General features: G+C 41.4%; 1 protein-coding gene across 9 annotated transcripts in view; it reads left to right on the plus strand.

The window, feature by feature from the left end:
* The window catches only part of ENOX1 (ecto-NOX disulfide-thiol exchanger 1), a 628,466-nt gene that overhangs the window by 549,974 nt on the left and 63,616 nt on the right, over window positions 1-14,876 (plus strand). For 8 of the 9 annotated variants that reach the window (XM_033948806.1, XM_033948804.1, XM_033948798.1 and 5 more), the window contains one exon: window positions 9,658-9,711. The exons of the other annotated variant lie outside the window; for it this stretch is intronic. In XM_033948806.1, coding sequence (XP_033804697.1) covers window positions 9,658-9,711 — 54 coding nt within the window. The remainder of the gene's footprint in view (window positions 1-9,657; window positions 9,712-14,876) is intronic. 9 annotated transcript variants of the gene reach the window in all.

The following is a 14,876-nucleotide window of genomic DNA, read 5'->3' on the forward strand; positions in this document are numbered from 1 at the left end:
TCCGGGTTTTGGAAAGCCCTGACCTCCTAGCCACGTCTGGAAGGACTCTGAGCATGTGCGGATGATGTCGCATGCATCTGTGCATGCTCGGAGACCCTCCAGACAAGGTCTGGAGGTCAGAAAACAGACGAGGCTTTGCAGGGGACAGGGCTAGGAGCAGAATGGGGCGGGACTAGGGGAGGAATGGGGCAGGCTGATGGCAGAACGGGGTGTGGCTAATGGGGCGGGGCCATGTGTCCGGGTTTCTGGTAACCAGATATTATGCAGACATGTTTTGGCAACTGGATTAAATACAATGCTTGCAAAGGAAGTATCTGAGAATTATATTGGAATTTGAGCTAAGTTAACCAAACAGACTAGAGGAAATAAACTCCAGCCCTTTTTCCTTTGGGCTAAGAAAAGCTCTGTTTGACCATTTGTTTGGGAGGCTTGTTGCCCACAGAAAGGGGAAGGGCAGTAGCTGCAGCAACGGTTTTTCATTAAGCAAAGTTCTGAGTTACAAGAATCAGGAGGTATAGCTGCTTAAGACTGGGGTTGTTTTTCTGAGCTCCAAGCCCTAATCCATTAACCTGCTGAGATGAAGAGGAAGGTGAAGGGAGTTGTGTTGAAGAAATGATATACTGGACTGAACCTTGTTTAGAACGCTTAAACAACAGCCTTGGCAGCCATAAGCGGTGTACAATTATTATTATTTTTTTTTAAAATTATACAACATACTGGCTAGTAAACTGTAAAATAAAGTTAAAACTTAACAATACATGGCATTATTGGGGATCGTTAGTACAACAAAAGATCCAACGTTCATAGAAGTCCTGTGAGCATTGGAGCAATTGCTGCCGCTGAGGCCCACGCTATGCATTAGTAAAGGAGGGGGTAAGTATCTTACTTAGCCTGTGTTTTAGATTTTGGCCCTTTATGTGATTTGAGTTTGTCACCCCTGCTCTAGAAGTTTGAAGGTAGACCAGACGGGGATTTTGGCAGCCCTTATCGTTGGCGACATGGGCCAGTGTCTCACCTGGTCCATAGGCTGAGCTGACCCTACTTGTAAGCCGCTCACAGCCATGAGTTGAAATAATCCCAGATATTCAGTACTGGATGGGATTGAATATCCCGGTATCTGTCATCGTCTGGAAGTTAGCTGGGCACTGACTGATATTGACCAGTGCCTGGTTGACTTGTTGAATAAAGTTAGGACATCTTTTCTGCTGTCCAACTTTATCCACTTACATATCTAGTTAATGAACTGAATGTCTGTGCTAACCAGCTTTTGCGGTTCTGCTCAAACTCCACTCCCAGCCTGCCCCTAACCTAGCCAGTTGGGGAATGATCAGTTAGAACTAAGGCTCCCAGGATCACCTCCTATCCATATATCTAAAAGTCTGCGCATTGGACTTTAGCCATATTGAGGAAGAGCTGATTTCATGCAACCAATTAAATTTATTTAAACATTGTCTGTAGAAGGATTATTCTGAGTATACAATGATAGAACAATGTATCCAGTGCCAATAGCTGGGTTTCCTAACATCCATTCTACTGCATTCTGCTAGACAAAAATACCCCAGACTGCTTTGGTATGAGAGCAGTGTTTACCATAAGCTGTGTATTTGCGCAGTCTTGTGGAAAATATATCCTAGTGCACTGTATGAATGGCTCACACCACTCATAAATTTGCAGCACAGGATTAGTGCTCTGACATGTGAGCTTATTACTGCTGTGATGACAAAGAGGTCTGCCTAGCATACAGATGAAAAAGCACCATGAGGGAACACACTCCTCTTAGAGCACTAGATCAGAATTAGAAAGTCAAGAGAGAGAGAATGTTATGACAAAATGAATTTTGCTTGTCATCACACCTAAAGCATCTAGAACCATACACTGTATCAATATTTCTCATTTTCTGGACTACAATTTCAGCCCTTTTTATATCAGTTGCTAAATTAAAAGAATGAGTGTCTTTCATAGGTATCCTGCTGCAACTGAGTTAAAAAGGGGCCATTAAACTTCAGAGCAGGAGCCATGCAAGTGAATGTTACATAGAAATAAGAGAAAATGCTGGCCACCTGGAATGGTAGTAATGCAGTGTACTATAACACAAGAGTCTTTGCCATCAGTGCCAGTAGTGCTTGTCAGCTTTATGAAGGTGGTGCATTCATGCCCCAAGAGGAGCATGAATTCTGGTTATATTGCCGTGCACCAGCCTATCGAAGATCTGTTGCAGGATTCCCAAACAAACAAAACTTGGGAAATTAGATTCAGAATCACGTGGGTGATATGTGAAAATACAAAATAGTCACCCACTAGTAATTGTGACACCACCTTACAAAGTGTAAAAAGTGCACAGAACCAAATGAATGGTGAAAAAATCACAACGGGGTTACACCCCATAAGCTGTGCCTTTTGTGTTCAGTCACTGCATTTCAATCACTTAAGTGGTCAAACAACCATCCAAACTTTAACATTTTTTTTTTTACAATTGTTGTACTCATCTCAGAGAAGGTATCCAATTCCTCTGGGTTCTGATGCATTTCGCCCGACTGGCTTCCTCAGAGAACCCACAAATGAAATGCTTTAATACAGATGTGATCTCATGTTCTTCAAAGTTTCACTTCCTCTTACCACCATGCAACCTGAAGTGTGTGTGTATTCTACACGTGTACCTGCTTACTTTATGAAATATGCATACACATTGCAACTCGGCTTCTGCTCTGCAAAATCTGTGCTTGCTGTGTGTGTATAAGTGCACACAATCTTGTAGGAACAAGTATCAATATACATGCTGACAGCAGCAGTTTTATACAAGAATTTTTTTCTGTGTGTAAAATTGTGTGTATACGGAAAAGTCTTTATAAAATTAGTCAGCCTCTGCAGAGGCCTCACCGTGGCAAAAAAAACCCACTTGAAACTGCACAAAAACTTCCTGACGAGAGATAATTAAAACACTACGTCTGTGACTGTAGACAAGGAGGTGTTTCAGGAGCAATTTTCAAGATCATTTTTGAGACCTAGATACGGGAGACCAGATTCTCAAAACTTACTGTGCCTTTAATGATGGTCGCAAAATCGGTTCCAGTTTAGCATGCCAGTATGTTACCGCCCGATTATTAGAATGGCTCACTGTGGTCTTTTCCAAGCTTCTAAGAAGCCTCCGACTCTGCCATGCAAATGTAGTACAATGAGGTCATTACTATTAGAATGGTAATAAAGTGGGCTCATTAATATTTAAACGAGCACTCTGGGTGATTCTCTATCATCACATGGTGATTCTCTAAGTGAAGTGCCGGCTTTTAACAACCACAAATTGCTGGCTGGTCCGGAGGTGCCGGTACTGTGAAAAACACGTCTCAGGCGCATGTTTCTAGCTGTGGCACATGATAAAAAATTTTAAAAACACACTATTCACATAAATTATAGTAATATAGTGATGGGAAAAATATCTCAAAAGCATGCATCTGGCGCGTGTGTATTAGTGGTGTGTATTAAAGGCATGTTTTATACCCGCTTGTTGAAAGCCGATGATTGCATGTCCCCTCCCTTCTCCTCCATCCAATAGCGCTGTTACACCTATGATCGATACAACAACGTAGCATTGCTGGTGGTTCTTCACCCTTCCTATCCACCCATGCCTCTTTCCATGGACTATTCTGCGCAAGTACTGATCTCATGAAAATTTGGTGACCCTCCGTGAACTTCCACGAAACTCATTGCATTCATGGTTCTTTGAGAATGACTCGTCTTTTTTTGGATCATTAGATTTATGGCCACTACAGCGACCAGTCAGATTTTACTGGCAATATTAGAGAATCCGGCCCTGGGATTGGAGTGACTATTAAATACTGACCAGTCAATATTTGGCCCACAGTGATTTTTAACCCACTGACAGATGAGGGGAGATTTGACCTTGGATTGGGTGAAATTTTTCAAAAAGACAGTAAATAAATTCTAATAAATGATTATTCAGTGTCAGGCCATTATCTAGACACCAGAATTAAACATCAGAGGTCAGGTGATGACCCGGAAATTATGCCAATGCCAGTCAATATTTTGTGCTGGCACTCGGATAGCTAAACAGGCAAAGACAGGACTTTCTCTTGTACAATCCTACAAATTACCTATTTAGCTATGTAGACAATGAAATTGAATATGGTCAGTGTCTGCATGACTGCCAGCCTCTCCCTGACTCTGCCCCCAAGATAGGACTGCCTTTTGTGCTGTCCTGTTTATCCCCTTAGTTATCCAATAGATGAGAGCAGAACAAGCCTGGTCTTCAAAATCCTCTTTAATGGCAACCAATCGTGCAGAACATGCATAAAACAGTCAATAAATCATAAAAACATTTGGCAAGTCATGGACTTGACACACAACGTGTTTCGGCTAAACCGCCTGCATCAGGAGTCAAAGTATAGAAGGAACGAATGATGCTGCGATCCTTCTAGTTATGCCAGCGCCACACTAAATATGGCCCATGCCCACATAACTACTAGATCCTCTTCCACTCTGTTCCTGGACTTCCTTGGCATTACCCAGCTGACTGAAGAAAATAGCGGTGATGACCAAGGGGAGGAAATGTCAGTGAACTGTGGAGACCACCTTGGTTCTTCTACTATTACTACTAATATTTATTGTTTGTGGTTAGTTTGTCACTAGACTTTAAGCATTTTTTTATTTATGTAATGATCAGTGTTTTGACTGTTTTATATATGTCATGCAGTGTATGGACCCGCTGACCCAAGCAGATTACGCTAAAACATGGCCATGTCAGGTCATCACTTATTTTTATTGAACAGTACAATAAATATTTGAACCTGAGTTGATTGGCATTTCTTCCCTTGGTCGTCACCACTGTTTTCTTTGTTTGTGTTTCTTTGAGGACTTTACCGTCTTTCTCTTACTACTTAGTTTAAACTATGTTGATTTCTCAACCCCTAAGTGTCTCCTGCAGGGGAGGAGGAGGGATGGACCAAACTAAATCACCTCGGTACTCAAGTAGGCAGTTGAAGATCCAAATGGTGAAGGAGGTTGCACTGCCAGACCTGAGACTTGTGATTTTGATGAAAGATAAACCAACATCTATTGGTCTGGACATTAAGAATGGTTCCTGCACAGTGCTAGGTCTTACAGAGGAGCAACTCAAAAGTGTTGAAATGTATTTGTCATGGGAAAGAAATATTACGTTGGCAAATGGATACTAGAAGATCAGCTGTAGATTTTGTAATGATTGAGGCTGCACTCACATATGTGAATTTTCCTACCAATAAACAAAAAGAACCTGTAGTAAAATGATTGTGATAATAAACAGAATTAATTATCGCAGAACTAATTATCATTTGGAAAAAAAATAAGTCTTAAAATCTTCTTTCAAGATTTTTCAGTATGACTAATTAGTTAATCTGATCCACAATCAATCCATAAAGTGAATTAGTACAGTAGTGTATGCCAAAATAAAGCAAAGCTATCAGTAAATAATGTAAGTACTGTTTTTCCATTGCCACTGTATACATGTGTAGATTCATTGGTGTAGTAAAAGGGGGAGGGGGCAGGGAGGGCAGACTGCCCTAGGTGCCTTCTTCACAGGGGGTGCAGGCGCTGATGTCTCTCCTCCTCTCTGCCCCCATGTACCTCTGGAAATGTTCACCAGTGCGAGCAACCTCTTCCACTTGCTGTGTGTGCTGATGTCAGCTCCCTTCTGATGTCACTTCCTAGTTTGGGGGCCAGGATGTGATGTCAGAAGAGAGCCGACACTGGCGCGAACAATGGATGGAAGACACTACTCACGCCGGTGAATGTTTCAAGAGGTGTGTGGGGGTGCCCAAGTGGTGGGGAAGAGTGGGGTAGCGCATAGCGTGGTGATGCTGGGGGCTAACCTCCTGGATGTTAACCTCCCTTGCTACACCATTGTGTAGATGCTATGGGACATAGAAGGACCAATATTCATAAAAAGCTTATCTGAATTTAGGCTTTTAAATTTGTGTCCCATTTGCCTGGCTTTATGAGCCTAGTACTGAAAACCAGTGTTAAGCTCCTAAGCTGTTTCTCCTGTCCTAAATCTGTTCCTGTTGCTGCTCACTTTTTATTCTCCTAAATTTGAGTTTAGAGAAATTTGAGTATATGTTTAGCAGTGGTATGCGGTGAGGGCTTTCAGAGAGTTCAGTGAATCCCCAGCTCTACAGCCCTACTTATTTTGTTTTCTTTTTGCTTGATGCAGTTTGATTTGTTGAGTAGGCAGCTTGCTCAACCAGTCAAAGTATATCAAACAAAAAGTGACCCCCCCCTCCCCAAAAAATAAAGCAGAACTCAGGCTAGGGATTTTTCGAACCCCCTGAAGGCCCTGACAGTATTGATCTGAATTTGATTGGTTGAGCAGCATCTGCCTGTTGCCTGCTTAACCAATCAAATTTAGAGCAGTGCAGAGCAGGGGGTTGGGAGTATCCCCTGAAGGTCCTAACCACATGCCACTGATGTTTAGGCAGTCAGCCAAAGTAATTTTTTAAAATTTAGGAGCATAAATCTTTGAATATTGAGTCCATAGATTTTAAGGAGGTGTGTTCTGGGCGTGGTTTGGCCAAGAAAAGACTGTAAGTATATATCCATTTTACAACAGAAGCAAAGATGTATTTTTGAAATACTCCCAATTTGTATTTGTACCTGGTCTGGGACACAAATAAATGTGAGTCGTCTGGTCTCATGGACCTGGGGTCTTCACTAGTAATCAAGAGGCAGTTTTGCTTACCTCGGTGTTATCACCATCTGAAAATTAAGAAAAAAAATTGTTGTTCACTTGGTATCTTGAGTACTTAAAGTCTTGTGAAATCTGTGCAGTCTGTGAAATCTGTGTTTAGATACTGGCAAACAGCAGAGTAGACAAAGTGGATGAAAATAAACCATACAGGAATGGTCCTCAAACAGAAGAACTTTATTGCTTCTAGTGACTCAACACAAATCATGTTTCGGCCCATAGGCCTGCCTCAGGAGTCTGTAATAGCTGTATCTATCAAAGCACCAGATATATAGTACTGGAAAACTGGAGATGACGTTATATGGTAGTACTGAGCCAAATGTTGACAAACCAAAATGTGCTCTGAATGAACAGTGAACTTATGTGGCAAAAAGTCTACTCTGCTTTTTTTTGCTGGACTTTGTATATCCATGAGGTACTTTGTTCTTCGGGGTGGGGGTGGGGGGGTTGTTGTATCTGGATACTGGCAAATACACATGCACGAGGAACCTCTGAAAATTTCTCAGCCCAGCCAACAAAGTTGAGGCACAATCTACATTGAGGGCTATACACTTAGGCCCCAATTTTGCAAAGTGTGTTCCGATTGTAGGCAGCTTTAGGAGTCCTACAGCTGTCTAATCAGCCAATCGGGAGGCACGTTTTCTAAAAAAAAAAAAAAATGCTCCCCAGGCATATCGCCTATATTGAAGGCGCCTCTGGGAGTCTAGGGGGGCCAGTAAGCCCACCTAAGCTCGCCTAAGGCTAGGCGGTAGCCTTAGGCAAACCTAGGCAGCCCTACGCATTTCCCTAGTAGAGTGGGAGATGCTTTCAATGTAGGCCAGCAAAATGCTGGCCTATATGATAAGTAGACGCGGCCGCTATACTTAATCGTGGCAAGGGATCTCCCTGCCGCAATTAGTATAGAGGCCATGGCTATGCCGCAAGTCTCCCCTCTCCCCCTCCCGACGATTGCGGCAGGAGGGTGCCCAACCCCTCCTGCCCACAGAACCCAAGATCGCTAGCAGAAAGGTGCTCAACCCTTCCTGCAAGTAGGCCCTGCCACCTGAAGATCGCCGGCAGGAGGGTACCCAACCCCTCCTGCTGGACCCCCCCCCCAATGAAACTCCCCTACCCCGGAACTCCCCCACCTTGGAACCTCCCCCCCTCGGGCTTACCCAACCCAACCCACAGGATCCTAGGCCCCTCCAACCCGATTCACTAACCTCTGTCCTGATCATCCTCCGATCCGTGCATACAAATGAGGGGGAATGGCATTCAAATGTAGGCAGGAAGCGATTCACTAAAATAAAAAAGCAACACCGACTGGGCTGGCCGATCCAAAATAAACGATTGCTGAGGACCAGTCACTGAGGTCCTTTCCGACTGCCCTGCCTTCTGCTTCTCTGTTCTCAGCCCCAATCTCCTGTTATCTCCTGCCTGCCCCGATCTCCTGCTCTCACCCCAAATCTCTCCTGCTGCCCCGACTCCCTGCCCTGCTCTTGCCCCAAATCTCTCCTGCCGCCCTGACTCACTGCTCTGCTCTCGTCCTGAATCTCTCCTGCCCTTCCCCACAGTGCAAGCCCATGGTTTTAACCCATGGCTGACGTAAGCCAACTTTATTATATAAATATATAGATATAAATGGATAAATTTAAGATATAGATAGATAGATATAAGCAATGAACAATAAAGTTGGTGTTATATCTTTCAATTGAGTGTCTGATTGTAATAAAAAGTGTGCAGAATCCAGGGGAAAACCAGTCTTGGACTTGCCACACCTCCAAACTACAATAAAACTCCTGGTTCTACACATTAACCATGTATTCAACCCTGGATTCTATATATGGTGCCCAGATTTGGATGCCCTCCCAAGATGAAAGTCAATCAAGTTATACAATCGACATATTAACATCAGTAATTGGATGTCAGCAACCAAATACTGATGTTAATTGGCATCAGTTAGGATTTGCATGTGCATCTGGCTGGTATGCTATTCTATAACGCTGGGCGCCATAGTGTGCAATCCAAAGACCAGCGTGGCCATGGGAGGCAGGGAGATTCATGGACGTTCCAAAATGTTGTGCACCATGTCTCGTGTCCAGTTTGGGCGCCAGGATTTACACTAGGTTTCAGCAGGCGTAAGTCTTGCGCTCAAAGAATTGATGCTAGGCACTAATCTATAAAGAGTGCACACTTTTTATAGAATAGCGCTTAGCATTGATTGTTTAGCACTGATTTTTGAGCTTAATAAAAGGGCATCTAAGTTTCATAACTCTTAAAGGGCCCTTTTAGAAAGCCACAGTATCTATTTCCTGCTGCAATTGCACCAAACCCCATTCAATTCCTAAGGGCTTCGGTGCATTTGCTGCAGGAGAATCGCTACTGCAGCTTTGTAAAATGGGTCGATAGGCATCAAACCCAACCCTTTGAAAACTGGCTTTTCACAGGGAACAATGGATGAACTGGAATACAGTGATTTCTCAGTTTAGATAGTCAAAACTGACAAAGAAAAATAAAAATCCACAAACAAAATATCAACATGCCAAAAACTTAACCCCCCCGCTACCCCCCACCCCTTTTTATGAAGCCATGTTAGGCTTTTTTTATCACAATGGTAAAAACTCCAATGCTCATAGGAATTCTATGAGTGTCAGAGTTTTTACCGCCGCGGCCAGCGATAATAAATCCTAACACAGCTTCATTAAAGGGGGAGGGGGTAAGTTACCACCATGAGGGATGTGAAATCAAATTGCATACTGTCATTTTGAGTCAGGTGAAGTAATTTTGCTTTTATTTCAAAAGTAATGATTCAGAAACTTTTTTTTTAATCAACTTTTCAAATCAATTAATTGCAATTCATTTTAAAAAATTCAAAGATATAACATGGCTTTTTTAAAGACACTGCATTGATATTTTGCTATTTTCTTTTCCTCATAAATTTGCAGTTAAAAGGTGTCAAGGGATTACCTGAGATCAGTGTTCATGACTATCACACAAATGTAGGTATTACTCTGCTCAAATATTTTTCCTGTGCTTATTATTTTTTAATATAAAAATAATGTTTAGAATGAATGTGTCTGTTCATAAAAATCTAGGCTAAGGATTATTTCATTTTCAAACATTTTTAAAAGTGCTTCTTGCATTTTAGGTTTTGGTAATATGGGACCATTTTCAGGGGTCCTCAAAATGTTGGGCTTAGTGTATCTGGCCTTGTACATGGGCCAATCTATGGGCTCCTTTTACAAAGCCGCGCTAGCGATTTTAACGCATGCACCGGATTAGCGCGCGCAACCAGAAATCTACTGCCTGCTCAAAACGAGGCGGTAGCGGCTAGCATGTGTGGCAATTTAGCACACGCTATTCCGCACATTAAGGCCCTAGCGCGGCTTCGTAAAAGGAGCCCTATATGTACTTTAGATTTCGTAGGCAGACTTACACTGTATTTAGTAACATAGGGGTCCTTTTACTAAGGCGCGCTAGCCATTCTAGCGCATGCTAAGCGCTAATGCGTCCTTTATATTTTATGGATACGTTAGTGTTTAGCACATGGTAATATTTAGCATGTGCTAAAACGGCTAGCACGCCTTAGTAAAAGGACCCCATAGTAACATAATAATTGAAGGCAGATAAAGACCTGAATGGTCCATCTAGTCTGCCCATAAGTTATACCCATTAAAAAATACATGATTAGATTAACTTATCTCTCTTTTGATATTTTTGTGTCATAGACTGTAAAGTCTGGTATTGTCCTAGGTTCCAAATGCTGAAGTTGCCATCCAAGCTCACTCCAGCCTATCCAACCATCCCGTTGTTTGCAGGATATCTACTGTAAAGTCTGGCCAATAACATCCTCATGTTAAAATATTAATGGAGTTCCTATTGATGCCTACCCCAGCCCATCCTACGCCAAATCACCATATATGGAACACAGACCGTGCAGGTCTGTCCATTATCGGCCTTAGTTTTTTAATTTATATCCTTTGTTTTCTAATTAAAGATCCTCTATTTTTATCCCACGCTTTTTAAAATTCTATCACTGTTTTCCTCTCCACTACTTCCCTCTGGAGGATATTCCAGGCATCTACCACCCTCTCCGTGAAGAATTTCCTAACATTGCTCCTAAGTCTTCCTCCCTGTAACCTCAAATTATGCCCTCTAGTTTTACCATTTTCTCTTCTCTGGAAAATATTTGGTTCTATATTTGCTATCGAGACCCCTTTGCTCCTCACAAAAACCTGCTGAATCTCTCACCTTTAAGTAAGATGAAACACTTTTAGCTAGATGGGGCCTAGCTGATAGATTGCCCTCCTCTTGGCACTTAGGTTATTTGTTGGGGCTTGTAGTTGTGGATGGTTGCATGGGGAAGGGAGGGTTCCTGTGGGGATGGTGTGTGACACTGGGGGGTTGCTAGGAGGAGGTTTGGATTAGACAGGAAGGAGTTTCTATCTGTGTTTATTCTTTTACTGGAAACGAATTGATGTTCCTCGACAACTGGTGGTAAATCAAAATTTTAAAAAATCATCAAATCAAAGTTACACATAGATTTTCACTGTACTATTTGGATGGGTAGCGCTACTAAAATTTTCCATAACTTAAAAATAGGTACTTCACATCCATTGTTGTTCTATGTGATTTGTGGACTGCTGAAAATTGTCCTTCTATATACATTTCTATATACATTATATTGCACTCTGGGGATTCCTAGATTATAATGATATTTTCTGTTTTTATTACAGCCTGAGACACTCTTTAGTGCATTAATAGTAATATAGGTATTAGCGTGTGTTGAATGCCTGTATTAGCTGCTGCAGGCCTCGAACACATTTTAAAAGGTCTGTTGATGCACTTCAATTAACACTAATGCAAAATCTATACTAACTAGTTAATCAGAGGGGAAGAGAAGGAATTTGTGATTTAGCTCATGCTTCTTTTCAGTTGTAGCTCAAGGCGAGTTACATATGGCTACAATAAGGGGGGAAATATTCAGTCCGCAGTGGTAAGCAACTTGCAAGCCACATGCAGCTACAACTTGAGCTAACCCCTGATACTCAATGCTGGGCCATGCATGGCTCCTGGCATTAAATATCCAGGTATGTTCATTGACCTAGTAGTTAACTGGGCACTGACCAATGTTCAGAATAGTGCACAGTTAATTTGCTGCATGGACAGCTGTTTTGTTGCCCTAATTTTATGTGGATACATAGCTGGTTAGTGGACTGAATTTTGTCATAAACCAGCTTAGTTGATGCTCTGCCCTCTGGACAACTTCCTTAATTTCTGCTAACATTTCAACATCTGCCTATTCATTCTGGCCAAGCAGATGATAATATACTCCTATCACTATCCTTTCCCCTTTTACACATGGAATTTCTATCCATAAGGATTCCAAGATGTATTTTGTATCCTGCAGAGCTTTTAGTCTATTTGCTTCAAGGCATATAGATTACCCTTCCACCAATTTGATTCACCCTATTACTATGACATAATGTGTACCCTGATATGACAATGTCTCAAGGCGTCATCATCACAAACAGCTCAACATGCCATCAAATCAATAATTCATCTTCTGGAGCTCTTCGGGCTTGCCATGAACTTCCAAAAGTCACATCTGCACTTGTCTCAGGCACTCAAGTTCATCGGGCTCTACTGGATACTACACATGGTTGAACTTTTCTACTGAAACAGAGAATAGGCAATCTCATTCACCTATGTCAAACAATCTCCACCTTACAACACACTTCTGCTCATCAACTGTTATGCATACTGGGTCATGATGCGTCAACAGTGCACATCACTCCATTTGTCCATCATCACTTCAGAGTCCACAATGGACCCTGTTGACCCAATGGTCTCAAGCCATGTCTATTCCAATTCAAGTCACTTTGGACCTCCATCACTCTCTCCAGTGATGGAAAGTTCCTCATAATCTCATTCGATGTCTACCCTTCCAGCCCCCTGCTATCAAAAACTTTTAACGACAGATGCTTTGTTGTTAGTATAGGGTGCTCATCTAGAGCATGATGATTGAATGCAATGATTATTCCATATACACCTATAAGGATATTGAGATCATTACATGACTTTAGAATATCTTTCACAATTTAGCAAGGTATCATGTATAGTTTTTATTTTCTCTGCTCGGTCTTCAGAAGTGCCAGTTGGTAGCCTGATATTTCAGTGGCTAGTATCAACTTTGTCAGCACTGTCCTCCTCATAAGACCTGCATCTGTATGTATTTTTTGTGATTTTTATTCTGTGCTCAGTGTCAAGTGTTCAGTGTTCATATTCTCCCACTTAAATTTATTTAAATACTATTTTAATTAATATAAGTTTAAAACTTATCTCAAAACTTCATGTTGCTTATATCAGGAAGGGACATTTAAGTAGATGTAAATTATCCACAACAAGATCTAAAGTGGTTTTCTCTTTAGCACCTGGATTGTGGAACTAATTGCCTTTGGGGTTAAAAGGAGAAGCTAATAACAATAATTTATTTATTTATATGCCGCCATACCGGGGAGGTTCTAAGTGACACACCGCATGAAGAATAATACATACATTTCAATAAAAACATCTTGATAAAATACAGCAAAAAAGGTAGTAAAAACATTTCAATAAAATTGATCAAAATGAAAGTGCAGACCATGTGAGTAAAAACGTGAGGATGAAATGCAAATATGGTTAAAATTAAGAGAAAAAACATTAAAATACCAGCCTGTTAAATAATTGAGTCTTTAGTATTTTCCTAAAATCTAAGTAAGAAGAAGCTTCTAACATCATTTTTCTGAGCCATATATTCAATTTGGTGACCTGAAAAGAAAAAATTTTCTCAAGGAACTTCTTATAACGGCAGGATTTTATGGAAGGATATGTAAATAACTGCATTCTCCATGTGTTTTTATTAGAATGACTCCAAGAAAAATGAGGAAGTAGATAACTTGGTGACAGACCAAAAGCTACTTTGTAACAGATGCAAGAAAATTTAAACTAGTTTTAAAAAATTTAAGATGGCATTGAAAACATTATTTTTTTCTGATGCATTTAATATGAAACATAGAAACAGAGTATGATGGCAGAACAGGGCCGTCGGCCCAAGTCTGCCCACTCAAAAGAACCCTCCCTCAAAAAGAATCCTTCTAAGCATTTCCCCGGAGCGAACCCACATGTTTATCCCATGAGAATGCACTGACAACTCCTGAAGCACTTTCAGCAGATATAGAAACAATTTTTGTAATGTTTTTATTATTGAGTATTTGCTGTTATTGAAATGTCTACAAAACCTTCCTCTCAGCACTGCTACCACTTCAAATGGGCCATATTTTCTTTCTGGTGTGCATTGCATTCTCTATGGCTGGTCACATGTCCACTTCTAGCCATATTGGACTACATTCTCCACCTCTCGAACTCTGGTCTGAAAACCAATTCAGTTTGAGTACATCTTAGTGCTATCAGTGTGTTTCATTCTTCCTTGGACAAGAAACCTTTATCTAATCAGCCCTTTTCATAAAATGCCTGCTCCACATGAAACTACCTATCAAGCCTTCACCTGTTGCTTGGGATCGTAATATGGTACTCTGTTCTCATGAGGTCTCATTTTGAGCCTCTTGCATCTTGCTCTCTCATTTTTCTCATTGCCTTCATATCTGCGCCATGTGAGTGAACCTCAAGAAGTTGAGTCAGTTCCTCCCTATACAAGATTCTACCACAACAAAGTAGTACAGTACTCCCCTGAAATTCACAGGGGTTCTGTTCCAGGAGCTATGGCTTCTTCAGTAGGTCATTTCGCTCTGCCTCCATTAAGGATATTTGCAAGAAGTCACTTGGTCCTCAACCCATACCTTTACTTCTGACTACTGTTTGGAAAAAAAGCTGTAGAAGAGACAGTTTGGACAAACAGTTCTACAGAATCTTTTTATTTTCTGAGTGCCAACTTTCCCTGTCACTTGGATTTTGCCAGATTCATATTTATATATCCATTATTCTTATCCAGAGCCATGATCCTGGCAGGTTGGGAGTCCCACATATGAGAATATTATGGGATAACATAGGCAGCGAAACACTTTCTTGTTTGGGGGTGTGGCCCAAAAGCTCTGCCCCAGACCCGCCCAAATTCCGCCCCTGTCTCCACCCCATAATAATAATACTAATTGTAATGCAATATCTT

Source organism: Geotrypetes seraphini, chromosome 6 (genome assembly GCF_902459505.1).
Source record: "Geotrypetes seraphini chromosome 6, aGeoSer1.1, whole genome shotgun sequence".
NCBI classification, from domain to species: Eukaryota; Metazoa; Chordata; class Amphibia; order Gymnophiona; family Dermophiidae; genus Geotrypetes; species Geotrypetes seraphini.